Source organism: Podarcis filfolensis, assembly GCF_964270895.1.
Source record: "Podarcis filfolensis genome assembly, chromosome: 14".
Taxonomy (NCBI): Eukaryota; Metazoa; Chordata; class Lepidosauria; order Squamata; family Lacertidae; genus Podarcis; species Podarcis filfolensis.
In genome coordinates, this window is record NC_139616.1 from 34,503,439 (window position 1) to 34,520,931 (window position 17,493).

The window sequence follows — 17,493 nt, forward strand, 5'->3', positions numbered from 1 at the left end:
ACTGGACAGCGATGTGTCAGGGATGTTTTCTTGTTGTAAAATCTCACCTCCTTGAGACTGTCTCGCATCAAGTTACGAGATGAAGCAGGAATGGTTGGGATTCAGTGGCCCTCCTCCAAACACAGACTGAGGCTTTGAAGGAAACAGGGCCAGGCAAGGAGCTTTTCCTACTTCTCAGGGAGTTAAAGAAGAATTTGAGAATGGCCGAATAGACTAGAGACTGGACTTTGACCATGACGGCAGCAGCAAGCAGACAACTCCCCAGCAGGATGCAGACATCCTGGGCCATGCAGAACATTCAGAGAGCACTAAGCACAAGCGCCTCTCCCAAAGAGCATGAGCCAACTGGAAGGCCAACAGCCAGAAGCACTTGGCTAGAATCAGCCACTACTGAGCTGTCAGCTCTTTAGCAATCTTCTGCTTACAAATTACCAGTGTTCAGCACTTGGAATGAGAAGGGAACCTGAGCAGGAGTTGCCTGGAATGGCCCCAAACAACTAACAGGCTCTCAGTAGACAACAGGATTAGGAACAAGTGTGGGTACAGAAGGAACAGCAGTGTATGGAGAAGAAACTTCTCCAGTGGGTTCAGTGAGTAACTCCAGGGTTCAGGTGAGGCCTCCACAATAGCTACTTGGTAAAGCAGATGCTAGAGATTTGCGTGAACATCCAGACCAAGGAGTTAACTCGCTTTTCTTAAAATAACACAGGCCGTTCCCATCACATCGCCATCCTCCACACCTCTATGAAGTCGCAAAGTTAAAATATGCAGTTGCACTAAGCACTGCCTCTTTTGAAAAAGGTCTTGAGCCTTCAAAGTGTACAAGGAACACAATGCAAATCAAGTAGGTCCTTCCCTTAATGTGTCAGGGCAGCATTTGGACTCATGGGAAAGCCAGGGACTGTTGCGTTCTTGCAGCCGGTAAGCCGTTTTAACTATTTTGCTGTATTGGAACAGAGCCCCATTTCGCAGTGTTACCCGTTTCCTACAGTTGCCAGCCAGAGGCACCTGGGACCTCACAAGCAAGGAAGCGACAACACCAGCTGACCCCCGTCCAGGTACCTGCATAATGGCGCTGAACTGTGCTTCGTTCTCCATCTGCTCGTCAGCTACGCCTCTCTGGACACTCGCCAGAATGCTGGACTTGAAAAAGTACCGCCAGTTGTGATGAAGGACCCGGAAAAGCAGCTCAAACAGTTCAGCTTTCACATCGGGAGAGGATCGCTTGGGGACAAAGGGAAAGCACGCAGGAAGTCACCACACGCCCATCGCCAGAACGGCTCTCATTACCAGCACAGCCCAAGGCGGATGGTCAGAGAGGGAGGTGTTTGCTATGCAGCAGAAGAAGGCAGCAGTCATGGGTTAGTGCTGCAGTTGCACACCCTTTAAGCACTGGCCCTCTCGAAAATAAAATTTTAAAGAAAGTAAGATGACCATCTGATTTTCAATCCATATTCCACCCAATGAAAGTTTAATGGCAGCTTATTTCCATGCAATATTCAGTCCTCTTCTTTCCACAGGGAAGCAAAATAATAAACAGTGCCATTGCTTTCCTGACAATTTTAATTCCCGCGGATAGTTTGGCTGCTGCCTACCTCCTCCCTGCCATTGGTCTCACCATGTGTGAACAAAGCACCCGAAGACAGATCACTTGGCAGTGTCTGAAAAATGGATCCTTTTTAAAGGAGTCTATTTGTGCATCTGACTGCAAACCACCAAGTGGTGTACATCTGTTACAGAGAAGCCCTAAGGGCTTCTCAGGGGCATGGCTCCACTGCTGTCCCGTGACTCAGACCCTGCAAGAGCTTCTGCCTTGCCCCATCCCCTTCTGTCTCTCGCCCAGCCCCAGGATGGCCCTACCTCCGCAACGATTGGGTAGACTTGCTCCATGCAGAGTGAGATGATGTTGGGTAAGAAAGGCTTGAAGACTTGGCCTGGCTCTTGCACCACCACCTGAAGGATCCTCAGAAATTTCTCTACCACTCGGCACCCGGTGCTCCCGTCATGGAGGATGCTCTCGGCCAGCTGCTCTCTAAGGGCACAACACAAAAAACAATTAAGCTTTCAGGAAGACTTGGGTCTAGCTGTAGAGCATTTGTTTACAGGCAGTAAATGCACAGAGACTTCCCTGTCCCCTCTGAAATCTGAGCTACATACCAGTCTCAAAAGCGAGCTCCATCCTATTATTACATATTCATGTTCTGTGTCAAAGAAACAGCAGCAAAAGATTAGCGACAGAAAGTTGAGCGGCTTACCTGGTGAACATGTTGAGGAACGTCTGTATGACCTGCTCGGTGAAAGGCACACCCATCTGCACCCTCAGCCCTTGAAAGAGGGTGAGGAAGAAGCTCAGCATTTCATCTGTCACATCTGGAAATGGGAAGGCGGAGGAGCCAAAAAGGAAAGCGTTAACAAAAAAAAGCATTGTTTTGTCATGTGACTGTTCTTGGGCAGGAGCCACCTTTGCTATTTGACACTGGACTGGCAAAGTGAATCCTCCCCTGGCACCTACTGCACAGCTAATGCCAAAGGCTTGACATCTTAGCCCTCAACCAGCAGGTTCGAGAAATGGACAGCTAAGCAGCTGGTGACAAGGCTCTGAGTGTTATCAGTGTAATAGCATGTACAGTGGTACCTCGGGTTAAGTACTTAATTCGTTCCAGAGGTCCGTACTTAACCTGAAACTGTTCTTAACCTGAAGCACTTTAGCTAATGGGGCCTCCTGCTGCTGCTGACGTGCCGCCGGAGCACGATTTCTGTTCTCATCCTGAAGCAAAGTTCTTAACCTGAAGCACTATTTCTGGGTTAGCGGAGTCTGTAACCTGAAGCGTATGTAACCCAAGGTACCACTGTACAGCCCCACAGTCAATGGCAAGGCACTGGATTAGTGCACAGAATGGTTTAGATTGAACTCTAGTGGCTGACTGCGGAAATGCAGGACTGTAAAAAAAAAAAAAAATCTCTGACACCTGACCCTAAACTCTGTTAGAGGGTGGCCTATATACATATAGAAAATAAAAAACCAATAAAATAAAATAAATACTTGAAATGAACAGTAACCTCTAGCGAACAACCATACTTAGTGTTACAGTTGTGCACCTACTCAAAAAGAAGTCATGCTGAACTCAGGGAGGGCTCACACCCATTACTCACTTTGACATTTACAGTCAATTTTTTGTCATGTTTACAGGTATTTGTGATTTTAGATGCTCTGCTCCTCTTGCGGGCTCACACCCTTGCTCTAGGTTGATTTTTAGCACCAATGTTGGACCACAGTTTAGGGTTGGATGTGAGGTTTTGTGTGACAGCAATTAACTTGCTCAGCCACTATGAAACATTTTATACACTTTTTAGTTTTTGTACCATTTGGTATAGTACTGCCATGCAGTGGCTGCTGCTTAGCTTGGTGCTGATATATGATTGCATTGGAATGTTTATTTGTCATTAATTGATCCGTTTTAACAATCAATAGCTTGTTTTATTATCATTTTTAAATATTATAACATTCAGATAAATCAAGCTATTTATTTGATGGTTATGTTATGTTTGAAGTGATTGAATTTTTATTTGCTATTGTAATGAAACGTTGCATTTGTATCTTTGTTACGCTGTGAGCTGCTTTCAGCAAATTTATATGGAAAAGCAACATACAATTTTAAACAAATAAACAAATTATAAGTGGGCTGTGGGTCGTAATCTAGAGTTGTATCCTTGGGTTGCAATTCAACATGTTTTCTGTAGGTACTCAAGAAGAGGGCATGTGCTGGCTGGAAACATACAGAGCCAAGTGCTAAGACTTAGCAATGCAGGATCAAAACTGAAGTTCAGCCCCGCATGAGGCACCTGAGCAAAAAACCACAGACCTCTTACATATGTAGGAACATAGGAATCTGCCTTATACAGTGTCAGACCAAGGTTGTTTTAAAGTTCAGAGGCATAAAATAATTTACACACAATATATTTTAGCTCTTTTCGCCCTTCTCCACCCAAATTATTGCCCCCTGACGCCTTGGATCTGAGGGAACCTGGGCGACTGAGCAGGTGAGAGTTATTTCCCCACTTTAGTGATGGCCACCAGATAATAAAGATTCCTACTGGCTGAGACAAAGCAAGCATTCCTCCAGAAAGAGCGGATCGTGCCTGGTTGGGTTTAAGCTGGTACAGCTAGGAAGTTGGATTCTGGGATTCCCTGCATTGCAAATTCCCAACATTTACCTGGGCACAATATGATAAGCATTTCTTGCTTGTAGCCACAGGCCATTGTAAGTACAATAAAATACAAAAGACAAAGCAGAAGCAAATTTAATCCCACTCAAAATGAAATGACAGTTAAAGTCAACGTAAAAAACCATTTGGGGTTGTCCTTAATTTCTGCTTGCTCAAATTAACGAGTCACCTTTGCAAACCACCCACATTTAGTTCGAAAGCCTCGTTCAGATTTTCTTCACTGCAGTGAAACCTGCTAGGACCTGTGTTCGAATTGTTCCCTGTACAGTGGTACCTCTGGTTACGTACTTAATTCATTCCGGAGGTCCGTTCTTAACCTGAAACTGTTCTTAACCTGAAGCACCACTTTAGCTTATGGGGCCTCCCACTGCCGCTGCACCACTGGAGCACGATTTCTGTTCTCATCCTGAAGCAAAGTTCTTAACCCGAGGTACTATTTCTGGGTTAGCAGAGTCTGTAAGCTGAAGCGTCTGTAACCTGAAGCGTATTTAACCTGAAGCATATGTAACCCGAGGTACCACTGTACATGGGAAATATCAACCAGTTGGGACAGCCCAGTGGCATGCATAGTGCCATCTTGATTCCTGATGAATATTCTCAACACAAGTGTGGGTAGGGGGGGCAGGAATTAATGTGGCGCCGGCAGCGCCTGTACGACCATGGCAGCCCGATGGGACTTCTTGCCAAGTACAGGTGAGAGCTCCTGAATGACCCACGCCTGGAAAGGCTGCTCTGTGGTTATACCTGACTGATGAATGAAAGCTGGGAAGAGGGCTAGCGAGACCTGCACAGACTCCTGTAGTGACTGGTAGCAGAGCTGGCGGGACTTGGTGGCTTCCCCAGAGATGCTTTCCACGATATCTTCCAAGACGCTGAGAGTCTGATGGATAACTGTCTTGGCTGCAACATCAAGAGAGGACATTCAAACCATCAGCCCAGGGCACCAGTGGTGGTGAAAATAGATAAAAGTTAAGAGGTGGTAGCCCGAAATTCCCAAACCATTTGCTGTGAGAAAATGGCTAGGTTTTCCATGGGAAATTACAAAATGTAGACCCAAGACACCCACCCCAGAGGTGCATCTCTGTAAGATTCCCTACGCTGTCCTTGCCTCCTCCTAAACAGCTTCTACTGAGAATGGGCCAGTCTGTCCTGTCTCTGAAGAGACGCAGCATAATCACCAGAGTTGTGCAGCCTGTCTGGACAAATACAGGATCCCAAACCAAATTGGGCCAATCCAGGATTTGTCTAGGCAGCCCCAAACTGCTCCAGGTTGGATCCATCTGAAGTGATCCAGGGCTGCCAAACGAGGAAGCAGCTGGTTGGTGGAAAAGGGAGGCGGAAATGATGGCGGTAGAGACATTGCCTCCTTATTCCCTCCCCACACCGATCAAGTGTTTAATTAGGCTTTAAACCCCTGATTAAACATGTGGTTGCAAAAGTGCCTAAATCCTTTCCTTCTCCCCCTCAACCACCAACCACAGGTTGAATTAGGATTTAAAACCTTAATTGAAGTGCTGCACAAGGTCTCCCTCATTGGGTTTGGGTAAGTGGGGAGCCTGCTGCAGTACACACTGCTTCCTGCCAAACAGCTATTGAAGGGGTACCATAGCATCAGCGAGAGCTCCCACATGCCATTTTGGAGCCCTTGAAGTATTTTTTTTCCTGGACGTTTGGCTCACTGACATCCTTTTCAGGCTCTGAGGAAGGTTTCCTTGCGAGCCACAAGGACTTTCCAGCTGTCTCTTGCCATTTCAGGTTAGGAATTGACTGCCTGGTGCCACATGTATACGAAGTCACACACAAGTGGGGGGATGACTGTATTTATATAGTACCATTAGTGAACACAACACTTTACAGAGTACGAGAGATGCGCTTGTCTAAACCTCGCAACCCCCAGCACCAATCCCCTTATTTTCCCCAGAAGGACCAGCTGGAAGGGAAACAAAACTGATAGCAACCTCTCCTGGACTTAGGGGGACTTCAAGATCTCAATGTTACTCACAGCTATAAGTAAGGGTTAATTGCCAATGGACCATTGGGAACTGAGACATCAGTTATGCAAAGCTGCTATGTGAATACTTTGGCCAGAATGTCAGTGAGGTTTACTGATCCTTCTGTTCAGACTCTGCTAGCAGTTACTCTGCCGTTGCTAACAAGGCCTGTATTGGGGGAACTTACTATCGTCCTGCTGTATTTTCCTCTGGGGCAAGATGGCACTGGATTTCAGGCTGCGGTAATCCCTGGTAAGGGCGGAGATTAGGCTAGCATGGTTATTCGAGCGAATGGCCCACTGTTGTTCACTTTCTGGGAGGTTTGGCCATGGCAGCAGCAGGATATTTGAGAGCGCTCGGCACACGAGTATCTGAGCCTGCGGAGAATAAGACAGATCAAACAAAAAGAAAAGAAAAGAGGTAAGGAGGGAGAGAGAGGAGGAGGAGCTGAGGAAACACAATCAGCAGCTCTGAAAGGGAAAAGGATGCTGGTGTCCAACCATTTAGATGGGGTTGCCTTGACACTACACTGCACAGACATGCCAACAGCAGAGCCAAAGAGCTTAGAGTCAACAGGCTTACTGAGCACTAAAAAGAAGGAGTTTGGATTTGATATCCCATTTTATCACTACCCTAAGGAGTCTCAAAGCGGCTAACAATTTCCTTTCCTCCCCCACAACAAACACTCTTTGAGTGAGGCTGAGAGACTTCAGAGAAGTGTGACTAGCCCAAGATCACCCAGCAGCTGCATGTGGAGGAGCGGGGAAGCGAACCCGGTTCACCAGATTACGAGTCTACCGCTCTTAACCACTACACCACACTGGCTCTAAGCAAAACACACGTGCGTGGCTCAGATGCATGCTGCTCCTCTCCCCTCTCTTTATTGGAAGCAGCTGTGAGATCGGAAGCAGGCCACTTCTAAGCTACCCAGAATTACTTCTTGTGTCTGAACCATCTACAGTCAACGGACGTGCAGTGGTGTTGCTCCGCTATCCAAGCCAATACAATGGCAGCTCGCTCACTAAGTCCCACCGTACCTTATCGGGGAGGCGCTGAGCAGAAGTATCTGTGATCCTGTTGAACATTTTCTGGACAGCTGGGATGCTGATAAGAAACACGGGCCGTACTGTGGTGGCCAAGGAGACGAGCAGGTGGCAGGAAGACAACAGTAACTTCTCTTGTACCTGAGCAGGGTGGGGGGGGGGCAGGAGGACAGAGATCTTCAGCCTCTTTTGTAACTGAATCAACAGAAGGGTTTGATCCAGAAGATTCAGAAACGGTACATAAGAGTGAACAGGTTTGTTGTGGCTGCTACTCCACGGAGGGGCAGCTGAAGGACATGCACTGGTCTTCTGGAACCTCTTCAACAGCTTATGAATGGGGAGTCAACCAGCAGCAACAATAACCTAGCCAGAATACTGTTTACGCTGCTCTTTCAGCCCATGATTACAAGAGGCAGCAAGAAGTTTAAGACCTTTCAGGAGTTCTGAGGGAGAGCAATTTATCAAAAAGCTAAGCCAGCCTCCCCAATTGGCGACAAGGAAGACAAAAGACAGGAGCAGCCAGAACCCAACCTGAAAAGTTTTGGAGAGGACTGCAGCTCAACCACTGCTCTAAACAGCACAGGATGGACAGAGGAGAACCAGGTTGGAGGCAAAGTTTTCATGCTCTGGTTCTGTTTTTTTTGAATGGTGATCTCTAGTCTTTTGTTCTCCTGAGCACTCTCTTTGAAAGATCACCTTCCACCCAAGAAAGGGAAGCTCGTATTGCTGCAAAATGGTAGCTCAACCCAGCAGCAGTTCACTACTGACAGTTCAAATGAGGCAGCTTCCCATTATACACATTGAACAATAATTTACGTCCCCTGCACAAGAATGGCCACCTTGCCCGGCAAAAGAGGTTTGGTTTTGTACACAATGGCTGATGCCGCTGGGTCATGCATTGTACCTTAGAACTGATTAGCGGAGTGATTGCTTCCAGGGCAGTAGAGATGAGGGAGACAAATTGTGTGGGGTTTTGCCGATGAACTTCACCATAGAACTGTGCTAGCCAGTGACAGTAAGCCTGCAGGGCTGCAAGGGATTGTGCATGCCTAGAGGAACAGAGAGACACAGAATCTCAAATGTAAGATGAAGGGAACAGAAGTACACAAGACCAATAATCTTCAGGTCTACTCATTTCCAGTTGTGTATCTGACTTGAACCCTGGCTTCCTAGGTCTAACATGCTAATCCAGCCTTTCTCAACCTGGGTCCCCAGATGTTGTTGGACTACAACTCCCATCATCCCTGACCACTAGTCAACCCAAGGCTGAGAAAGGCTGCATCATGTAGGCTCTGCGAAACTGGTTGGCTGGGCTCAGGTCATAGCAGTCCATGACATCATTTGGTTGGGGCAGTTGCATCATGAGGAAGTGAGCAACACAGAGGAAAGGATATGAAACACATGAGCTGGGCCTATGGAGTCAAGGAGTGAAAACATCTGACATTCCTAGCAATGCCATAATCTATTAAAAGGACTGTTGACAAGCTGCTACAGAAGCTGCACAGACCACAGTGGCACTCTGACCGTGCAACGCCCTCCCACAGGACATGGAGAAGCAAAACTTCGGGCGCATTGTTTAGCCTTGGGATACGGAGGATCGCCAGCTGGGAAGGGACGTCTGGTGGGGCTGGGCTGTGGTCATTCAGACTCTGCTGGGCCCCTCTGATTTCCTGTGCAGGAAAGATCTTTCGCAACCCCCATCACTATCAACAACTGCAGGGTGAAGAACTCTAGAGAGTTCCCTTGCATAGGTACAAAACATGTCTTTTGGCTTCAGTAAGGAACCAGACTTCAAGTGAGCATTTCCAAAACACTTTCTAACACTGCATTTTTTATTATTATATCATACTCACACATCAATAAGGTCAGGTTTCAGGACAGATGGCACAGCAGTTTCAATATTGTAGAGTTTAATCTGGGACCCATATAGAGTTACCTTGACCAGTCTGTGGGAGGAGATAAGAGGCAAGGAAATGAGGAAAAGTGGGACTCAATAATATACAGAATCCTCTGCTACCTTGAACATAAACCCTGCTTTAAGTTGGATGCACAGAATCTATGCACAAAAGGGAAAGGATGGGAACGTGTGTCCCATTTTGCCCATTTATAAGTAATGCTGGTGGAAGACATTTTGGGGCCTGATGTTGTGATCAACTGCTTTTAGCAATTAAATGTTTAAAAAATGATTTTCAGGTTTATACATTTCACTAATTTTACAATCATTTTAACATTTCAAAACTTGACTTCCTTCCCCCTCTTTCTGCAGTTCCTTAATTTTTAAAAAATATCTTCTGCATATCCAAATTAACTTAATCTGCTCATCTACTTTAAATATATTCATCTACTTTAAATATATTCATCTACTTTAAATATATACTCTTACAAAACTGCAAGTTATTACACTAATCCTGCCAATGTTCTTATCTGTTTACAATTTATCTGTAAATATTCAATAAACCAATTCTATTCTTTTATAAAAAGTTTGTTATCTTGATTTCTTATTCTTCCGGTAAGTTTCGCCATTTTGTACCCATTCTTCCTTTGCTGGGACTTCTGCTTCTTTCCATTTTTGGGCGAGTAACATTCTTGCCACTGCAGTAGCATACATGAATAAGTTTCTATGCAGTTTAGGTAGTTCTGTTCCTTTAATTCCCAAAAGAAACGTTTCTTCTTTTTTGTTTTTTACAAATGTTTATTTGTTTCTAACTTCTTATTGTTAGCTACTTTGAGCTATTCAAAGGAAAAGTAGAACGTCCTTTTTGGATACAGTCCTTCAGAACAAATAAGGAGTCTGAAGACATCTGATATGGAAAGTTCTAACCCTCACCCAGCCTGCCAAACCTTACAAGTAATATGTTCTACTGCAGGGGTGGGAGGCTGGATCTGACAGGTGGGCAAGATCATGGCATCCCCATCTGCTGTTGGTGACTCTGACAGGCGTGCAGGACCAAACCCAGCATACCTGCATTTAGTGCTGAATGTAAATATCGCTTGCTGTGGGTACAGATTTGCCTTGGATTGCATTTCACAGCAAATTTACAAAGGTGCCAAATACAAATTCCAGTTGCAGATAAACAACCAGAGGTGAACTTTACGGCTCATTAGTCCTTTGCAGCTGGCTTTGCCTGAGGTCATATCACATCAGTGTGGGACAGATGAAGAAATAGGGCTTCCTGGGTCAAATCAGGATCCTTGCCTGCTTTGGCCCACAGGTAAGAGGCTTGCATGCCTGTCTTACCACTTCCGCTGTCACTGCCAGTCAGTGAAGGCAATACTGAGCAAGACAGACCAGTGGCCTGATTTGGTATAAAGCATCTTTCTATTTTCTCCATTGGAAGCACAACACCCATAATCACGGCTGCATATTGTAATCACTGGTGTTTATATTTTGGCGCTATAATGGGATTGCTTTATAGTGTATTTGAATTATGGTGGATTTTTAAAAATTTTCAGCATTTTAACAATGCTGTGCTATTGATTTCCATGTTTTATTTATTTATTTAATCTATTTAACTGCATTTATATGCTGCTTAATCATTAGCATTTCTAAGCAGTGTGTGTAAACCGCTCAGGAGTCACCTTGGCATTTGGCAGCATAAAGAACAGCAGGATTCTTTTAGGGCTGCACGTAAAGACCTACAGGAGGCATATCATAAAGACAGACAGCGGCTGGAGCTGAAATGCCAGCAGCTATTAGCAGGCCTGTCCCAGAATCCAACTCTACAAGAGGGTCATGCTGCCTACCTCTCCACTACAGTATGAGCATCGCTGAACCTCGCGGCAAACATGTCCCCAGTGAAGTACTCGGCTAACCGACCAACCGCTTGGAGCAAGGAGCTGAGGTCGCGCAAGGAGCAGTGTAAGCGCCGGCAGTCGTTCTCTGCAGTGATGTTCAGCCTGTGACCTGAAAGGACAGCATGAGCCAGTGGGAATAAAAATGCAAGGAGAAACCGGAATGCAAGTGCTTCTGCTAATAGGGACAAATTACTGCCCATTAAGGTGATTTAAAGAAATGGCTGTCTCCTGCACAAACTCTTCATAGAATTCAAATACAAAGATTGTCCGAAGCCATAACCTTGTAACACACAAGGCACTCATATGAGAAATCTAATTATGCAGATAGCTTGCCAGGAAATGAAACATTTACTGTAATTACATTACATGCATTTGCTCTGCATTAGCTGTCTTGCAGGTCACAGTTCAAGCACCGAATGCAAGCAAGATTGCTAAATTAGGCAGCTTAGAAAGGGGCATTGTTAAAGAGGACATTGGGGTTTTAATCTTTACTAATTATTTGCAGCTCTTTTCCTCCCAAAAGGCTAAAATGTTTTTCAGAACAGGGTGGCCCCGCTTTACCATACAAGCAACAACAGGGACCCAAACAGCAGAAGTCAAAGTAGTTTAATCAGAGACAGAAAATCCTGATTGGTTCAAGGGGGTGGGCTCTAGACAACTGCAACATGGAGAAGCTGCGTGTTTCTAATATCCGCTGCTGAAGAGCACACCCACAAGAAAACTCACTGGGATTTAGTACTTCCAGTTAAATAACAGGAGTCAAAGCAATCTTAATTTTGTGGCCAGAGGTGCCATCTTCTTAACAGACACCGGCACCCTCAATCCTCTTAAGAAGATGGCACCTCTGGCCACAAAATTAAGATTGCTTTGACTCCTGCTATTTAACTGGAAGTACTAAATCCCAGTGTGTTTTCTTGTGGGTGTGCTCTTCAGCAGCGGATATACTTTGGTGGGGAAGGAGTCGAAACTGCCCCAGCCCCTAGGAGTTGGCGTGCCTGTTGTGGGCGGTTACCAGCCATTTTGACCCTGAACATGCCTAGACTACGGCAAAACGTTCTACACAGGGCTGCCTTTCAGTCTGTGCAGAATGTGGCAGCTAGATTCCTAACTTGTCTGGGTGTTCTAATCTTCTCTCAGACCTCTCCTGCACTAGTTGCAGAGGTTCTTGGTCTGTTGCTGGCCCAAATTCAAACTGTCAGTTTGACCTTGAACATCAAGGGGTCCAAAAAGCAGCCCATCTCCAAATATACCTTTCTGTACCTTAATATGTTCAACAGAAGGCCTTCCACAGAATGCCCTCACCATCTGAGGAGAGGTGGTTGGTTGGCAGGCAGAGGGCTTTCCCAGGGGTGGCACCCCAACAGCCTCACCCTAAAGAGGCTGACCTGGAATCATTTTTGTTATTTTGGTTCCAGGAAAAGGTCCTTTTTATTATTTTCATAAGCCTTTGTAATCTTTTTTTTAAAATGTTTTACAGTCTGTTAACTGTTATATGCTGCTTCAGTTTTACTGCCTTATTAGTTATACCTGTATTTGAAAGTTTACTTCGATCGAGACACTTCAGAAATAAAACTACTTAGGTGTCATACAAGGTGTTTAGCCAAACTGTATTATTATATGGAATTTTATTAAAGGGCATGATATAAAATACATTGCGCCCCACCCCCCATGAAAAACCTCACTTGAGACAAGTTATATAATGCACAAGTTAAAACACCTTTCTTTAAAATGTGCATATAAAAATAATATTTCTGTAAGCCAAAAAGGAATTTACAACAGGTAGAATGTATTAACCTCTATATAATGCAGAGTAATATAGTTAGACACCATACAGAGTAAGCAAATTTTAGCTACTGGGATATTTTTGCCGGTATAAATTGCTGTTTATGTCAGAATGAACGTGCACATACTTAAAGCAGTTTTCCCAAGTTAAAGAATGCCAGCTCAGTGATCAGCCCAATATTATAGCAACACAAACAGCACACACACACACACATGAGATTTCAAACACTGGTAATTTGCCTTACCTGTTCCTGAATTGACTATGAATTGTTGGAGTCCCAGATATACATCTAGATTTTCCTGGAGAACTGGAAACTGAGAAGAAGAAAACAAGCATAACTTACAAGGTCCTCAACTACAGTAACCATGTATGGTTCCTTGCTGTTTAGAATCTGGACCTAAGCACAATTCATCTGTCACCTAAACCTTCATGGACAGGGAAAATAAAAGTTTGGGAGTTCAGTATCATAGCCTTACAATGAAAAATGATGTCAATGGGACACTGCAGGAAAACGATTCCCCTGGGAAAGAAGCTTTTCCAAAACAGGACTTGCTTACTAATGGTCTGCAACAGGATCCAGAATGCTCTTAAATACATGTTTGCAGAACTGCATGGGTCCCAGTAACATCCTCCATTGCCTTTACCCGGCATTCAAGTGCCCCATGGGCTTCACATACGTTACTGGGGATGTCTATGAAGATAGGCAAGGCACCGGTAAAGGTAAGTCACTGTTCCCATTTTTTTTTTTTTAATAATATTTTTATTTTTCCATATAAACACAATACAACAAACATAAACATACAAAAACAAAAACAAAACAAAAAACATGTATCATTTCATATCCTAATTTCATATCCTATCTTCCCCGACTTCCTCATGCCTCCCCTTTCTGTATTCCAAATTCTTATCGATTGTTCAGCAAATCTTCCCTTATTTTAATTTAAATTTAGACTATTCTTCCTTATTCTCCTTGTCTTAACCATTACTAATAGTAACCATTTACTTTCCAGTCCAACATCATTCTAACTTTCATTAACTTTGTAATATTTCTTTAAATAGTCCTTGAATTTTTTCCATTCTTCACATACGTTACTGGGGATGTCTATGAAGATAGGCAAGGCACCGGTAAAGGTAAGTCACTGTTCCCATTTTTTGTCCCACCTTTACGCAGTGGCCGCCAAGGTAGCATATATGCAACAGTGACACATAAGAATACACAAAATAAAGCAGATTAACATAAACAGTGTCAGCCTTAGCAACAGGAGGGAAATAACCACGAACAATTCCATAATGATAACCTGCCTGTAATCACCACCATCATAACGGGAGGACTTATGCTGGGAGTGCAGCTTGCTTTTAAGGTTCCCTAAGCAATTTATGGTGAAGGGAGAGCTGGATCAGATTTATAGCACAGCATCCTATGGTCAAAACTATGTGGCACTAAATATATCATTAGCAACAATGCCTGTGTTTTTAAAGACAGTATTAAGACATCACTCCCCACACCTTCCATTTTTTGCCGGAAAAACTGTACATGAGAAAGGGAGGTTAAACCCTTCCTTCTCCAGTCACATTCCTGCCATAAACTGCCCTACACTGCTCTGCAATTACTCTTAGAAAGTGTTCCTATAGGTACTAATGTGACTCCCACGCCCTCAGGTTAAATATTGCAATGGTGCCGGAGGAGGGGGAGTAAGCAGGATAGTGGTATGATCCAGTTCCACTGAAATCTGCCTCCCCCAGCTTAGTATTTTTTTTAACCCAGATGTAATAGCAAACAAGGCATACAATGTCACATGCTAATATTGGCCAGGAAGGGAGGGGTTTAAACTGCCTCCAGTCTCTTGCAAGCTTCCCCCAACAATGGATGTAGCACTACATGTGGTTTGTCACATTGATCATTTATAGCTACTGTTCTGCTAGTGTACAGGTCAAGGGTCAGAGGATGAAGAGCTGAAAGACAGAAGCAGCAACACCAGCTCCTAAAATGTGAAAATCCTCACAGCCACCCCCCCGCCCTGGACTGCAAGCCTTTAAACACAAACCATGCTGCTAGATATTCATTTGCAATATAGGTTTAATAATGCACCATCTGTTGGCAAACTGCAGCACTGAGTGTCCCCAAACTGGAAAGCACCAAGAGATGAGCAGGGGAGGGAATCCCTGCCAGAAGTGTCAATCTCACACCAAGGAATTCTAAGTGCTAATCTAGCACCACCGGACAAGGAGATGACATGCTGTGTTACTAGCCGGCAGGTATGTCACAGCTTTGCAACAGGGAAGCAAGATGGGAGACACAGGGAAATGATCAGATGCCTTGGCTGCCATCCCAGGAGTCAATGTCACGTGGCAGGATTTAAACCGCATAGTTGTTCCAGCTAGGTCTATGAACTCAAAGCCTACCTCCTAGTGGGCAGAAGTTTAGCAGAGCCATCTCATACTACTACTAACTTGGCATGCTCCTTGTGGCAATAGCCGCAGAGAGGATGTACATGATGTGATTTCTGCCAAGGAGGTAAGAAAACAGATATCCAGTCTCGAACTGGAACCCAGGGTGGAGGTGTGCCCATGTGACTGTGTATGATCTCATGACATGCGCATGCCAGCATGTCGCTGTTAAACGAGTGGTCAACCCTCAAAGTGGACCCTAGTCAGAAAAAGGTTAAGCCACCCCTGCTCTATACAAAGTGGCACACAGGAACACAATTTCCACCAAATACTTTCACTTTACGCTTGCCAATTGATTTTAAGATTCCTTGAAAAGGTGAACGACTGAAGCACTGCTTGAAGTTAAGCGAATGCCTTTTGTGTATGAAAGAAACTTTGCAAGTGAGTCATGTGTACCGGCTATTTCATATTTTAAAAAGTTATTATTATTACTATTATTATTATTTGAGCCTCCATTCTAGGTCAGAAGGACCACAATCCTCAAACTCAAACATATTTCTCCACCACCGTCTACTAATCCGGCATGTTTATATCAGGACAACAGAACCTTGGGGTCAGGCTTTCGGTGAACTCAATGGAGTGAAGACCGCAAATAGGCAATTCTTCTAACCACCTGGAGTTCCTGCTACACCTCACATCAAAAAGCAGGTGTTTGAAGTAACAATGGCATGGATCTAAACTCTGAAGGACAGTGAGAGTAAAGTTCACACTCCCCACTTACCAGGGTCGAAAAGGCATGCGTTGGCAGGAGCTCCATTACTTTGGCCACTACTTCCAAGCTCTGGCGCAGGTACCGCTGCCACTCTGTCTGTTGCTGTGAGAAAGAAATACCATGATCAGCTGTTTTATTTGCCTTTGCACCAGGGCTGCTGGAACGGATTTTCCACAAGTAGAAAAATGAGGCGACAGAATGCTAAGTGGTTAGAGTGGGCAATTCCAGTTCATGCTATGGGTGAAGAAATGCCATTTTGGATTACTCTGACAACTTAAAAACAAATCTGCAAGTAAAAATTTAAAAAAACCTGGCACACCTGCAAAAAAGGTTCATAACCTCCACACCACACTTCCCAGGATTGTAATCATAAGGCACAAGACATTGGAGGTGGTGAAAAGTCCTGTTAGCCTCAAAGATTTCAGCTATGCTATTCTGCACATGCCTTCAGATTCCATAATATGCAATGGAAGCATCATGTTTTCTACTTTTTACTTTCACAGTTATTACAATTCTAAAGTCTACAGTCTTCTGCTTCTTACATCATCATCCAGCGTCTCGTCATCCAGCTCTTCCAACTGGGCCTGGTTGTACCTGAACTGTATCCGATTTAATACTTCTGTCAGCAGCAGAACCAGGGCATCTTCGTACCTGGGAAAGAGCAAAAGGAAAACCCCAATCAAATTTGGAACTATTATTATGGAAGGAAATGGTAGTCCATGGGAAGCTATACCAACATTACTTAAACTTAAAGAGAAAAAGGCATGGCACGCATCTGACATGAGACATCTGAAAAAAATGGTTTATTTGTTTTTTTTAAAAGGGTTGCAAAATAATAGTAATGATGGGGTGATGTTCAGCTAAGTTTTACTCAGAGTAGAGCTATTAAAATTAATGGAACTAAGTTATAACCACTAATACCAATGAGTCCACTTTGAGCTAGACCTAGTTGAATTCTGTTCATTCCAGTAGAGTTGACAATATATGGAAAATGAGTTTTAGTATCATTCGGTCTGACACCACATCCTTATTCAAGATAAGTCATTGCTAAACGAAGCACGAGAGAGGAAGTTCTCACTAAGGCCTTGGCAGAAAGCAACGTTTCATTTAAATAAGAGCACAATTGAGCTACTCAGAAAGGAATTCCATTATGCATAATCAAATCTGATTGCTAAGTGTGTACATACCCTGGTGCTGCCTCCCCTAACCAGCTGTGCTCCAGATGTTTCCAGGCCAGCCACAATGGCCAAGAGTCAGAGATGATGGGAGTTTTAGCCCATCAGCATCTGGGCCGTACTAGGGTGGGCAAGCTGCCCCAATATATCATCTGTTCATTTTCTCTGTCTTTATTCTTCTGCACACACTCTTCATGCTTCTGATACCATCTTGAAGTCTAAGATTCACTGTGCTACCTCCATATACATTGTTTCTCTCTTTTATTTGTCATTCTAATTTCCATTTCAAATCCAGGCTACACTTCCACACCTGTTTTCC

General features: G+C 44.3%; 1 protein-coding gene and 1 long non-coding RNA gene across 3 annotated transcripts in view; both read right to left on the bottom strand.

Moving 5' to 3' along the window:
* The window catches only part of XPO6 (exportin 6), a 45,527-nt gene that overhangs the window by 2,921 nt on the left and 25,113 nt on the right, over positions 1–17,493 (bottom strand). For both annotated transcript variants that reach the window (XM_083584942.1, XM_083584941.1), the window contains 12 exons: positions 16,542–16,650; positions 16,009–16,101; positions 13,084–13,153; positions 11,006–11,165; positions 9,115–9,207; positions 8,166–8,310; positions 7,256–7,402; positions 6,406–6,595; positions 4,972–5,127; positions 2,256–2,370; positions 1,861–2,032; positions 1,063–1,224 (listed from right to left, as the gene is read on the bottom strand). In XM_083584942.1, the coding sequence (XP_083441068.1) occupies positions 1,063–1,224; positions 1,861–2,032; positions 2,256–2,370; positions 4,972–5,127; positions 6,406–6,595; positions 7,256–7,402; positions 8,166–8,310; positions 9,115–9,207; positions 11,006–11,165; positions 13,084–13,153; positions 16,009–16,101; positions 16,542–16,650 (1,612 nt within the window). The remainder of the gene's footprint in view (positions 1–1,062; positions 1,225–1,860; positions 2,033–2,255; positions 2,371–4,971; positions 5,128–6,405; positions 6,596–7,255; positions 7,403–8,165; positions 8,311–9,114; positions 9,208–11,005; positions 11,166–13,083; positions 13,154–16,008; positions 16,102–16,541; positions 16,651–17,493) is intronic.
* LOC310749029 lies at positions 2,377–4,965 on the bottom strand. Its single transcript, XR_014541441.1, has 3 exons — positions 4,026–4,965; positions 2,864–3,890; positions 2,377–2,635 (listed from the first exon to the last, which is right to left on the bottom strand). It is a non-coding gene; the product is annotated as an uncharacterized lncRNA (long non-coding RNA).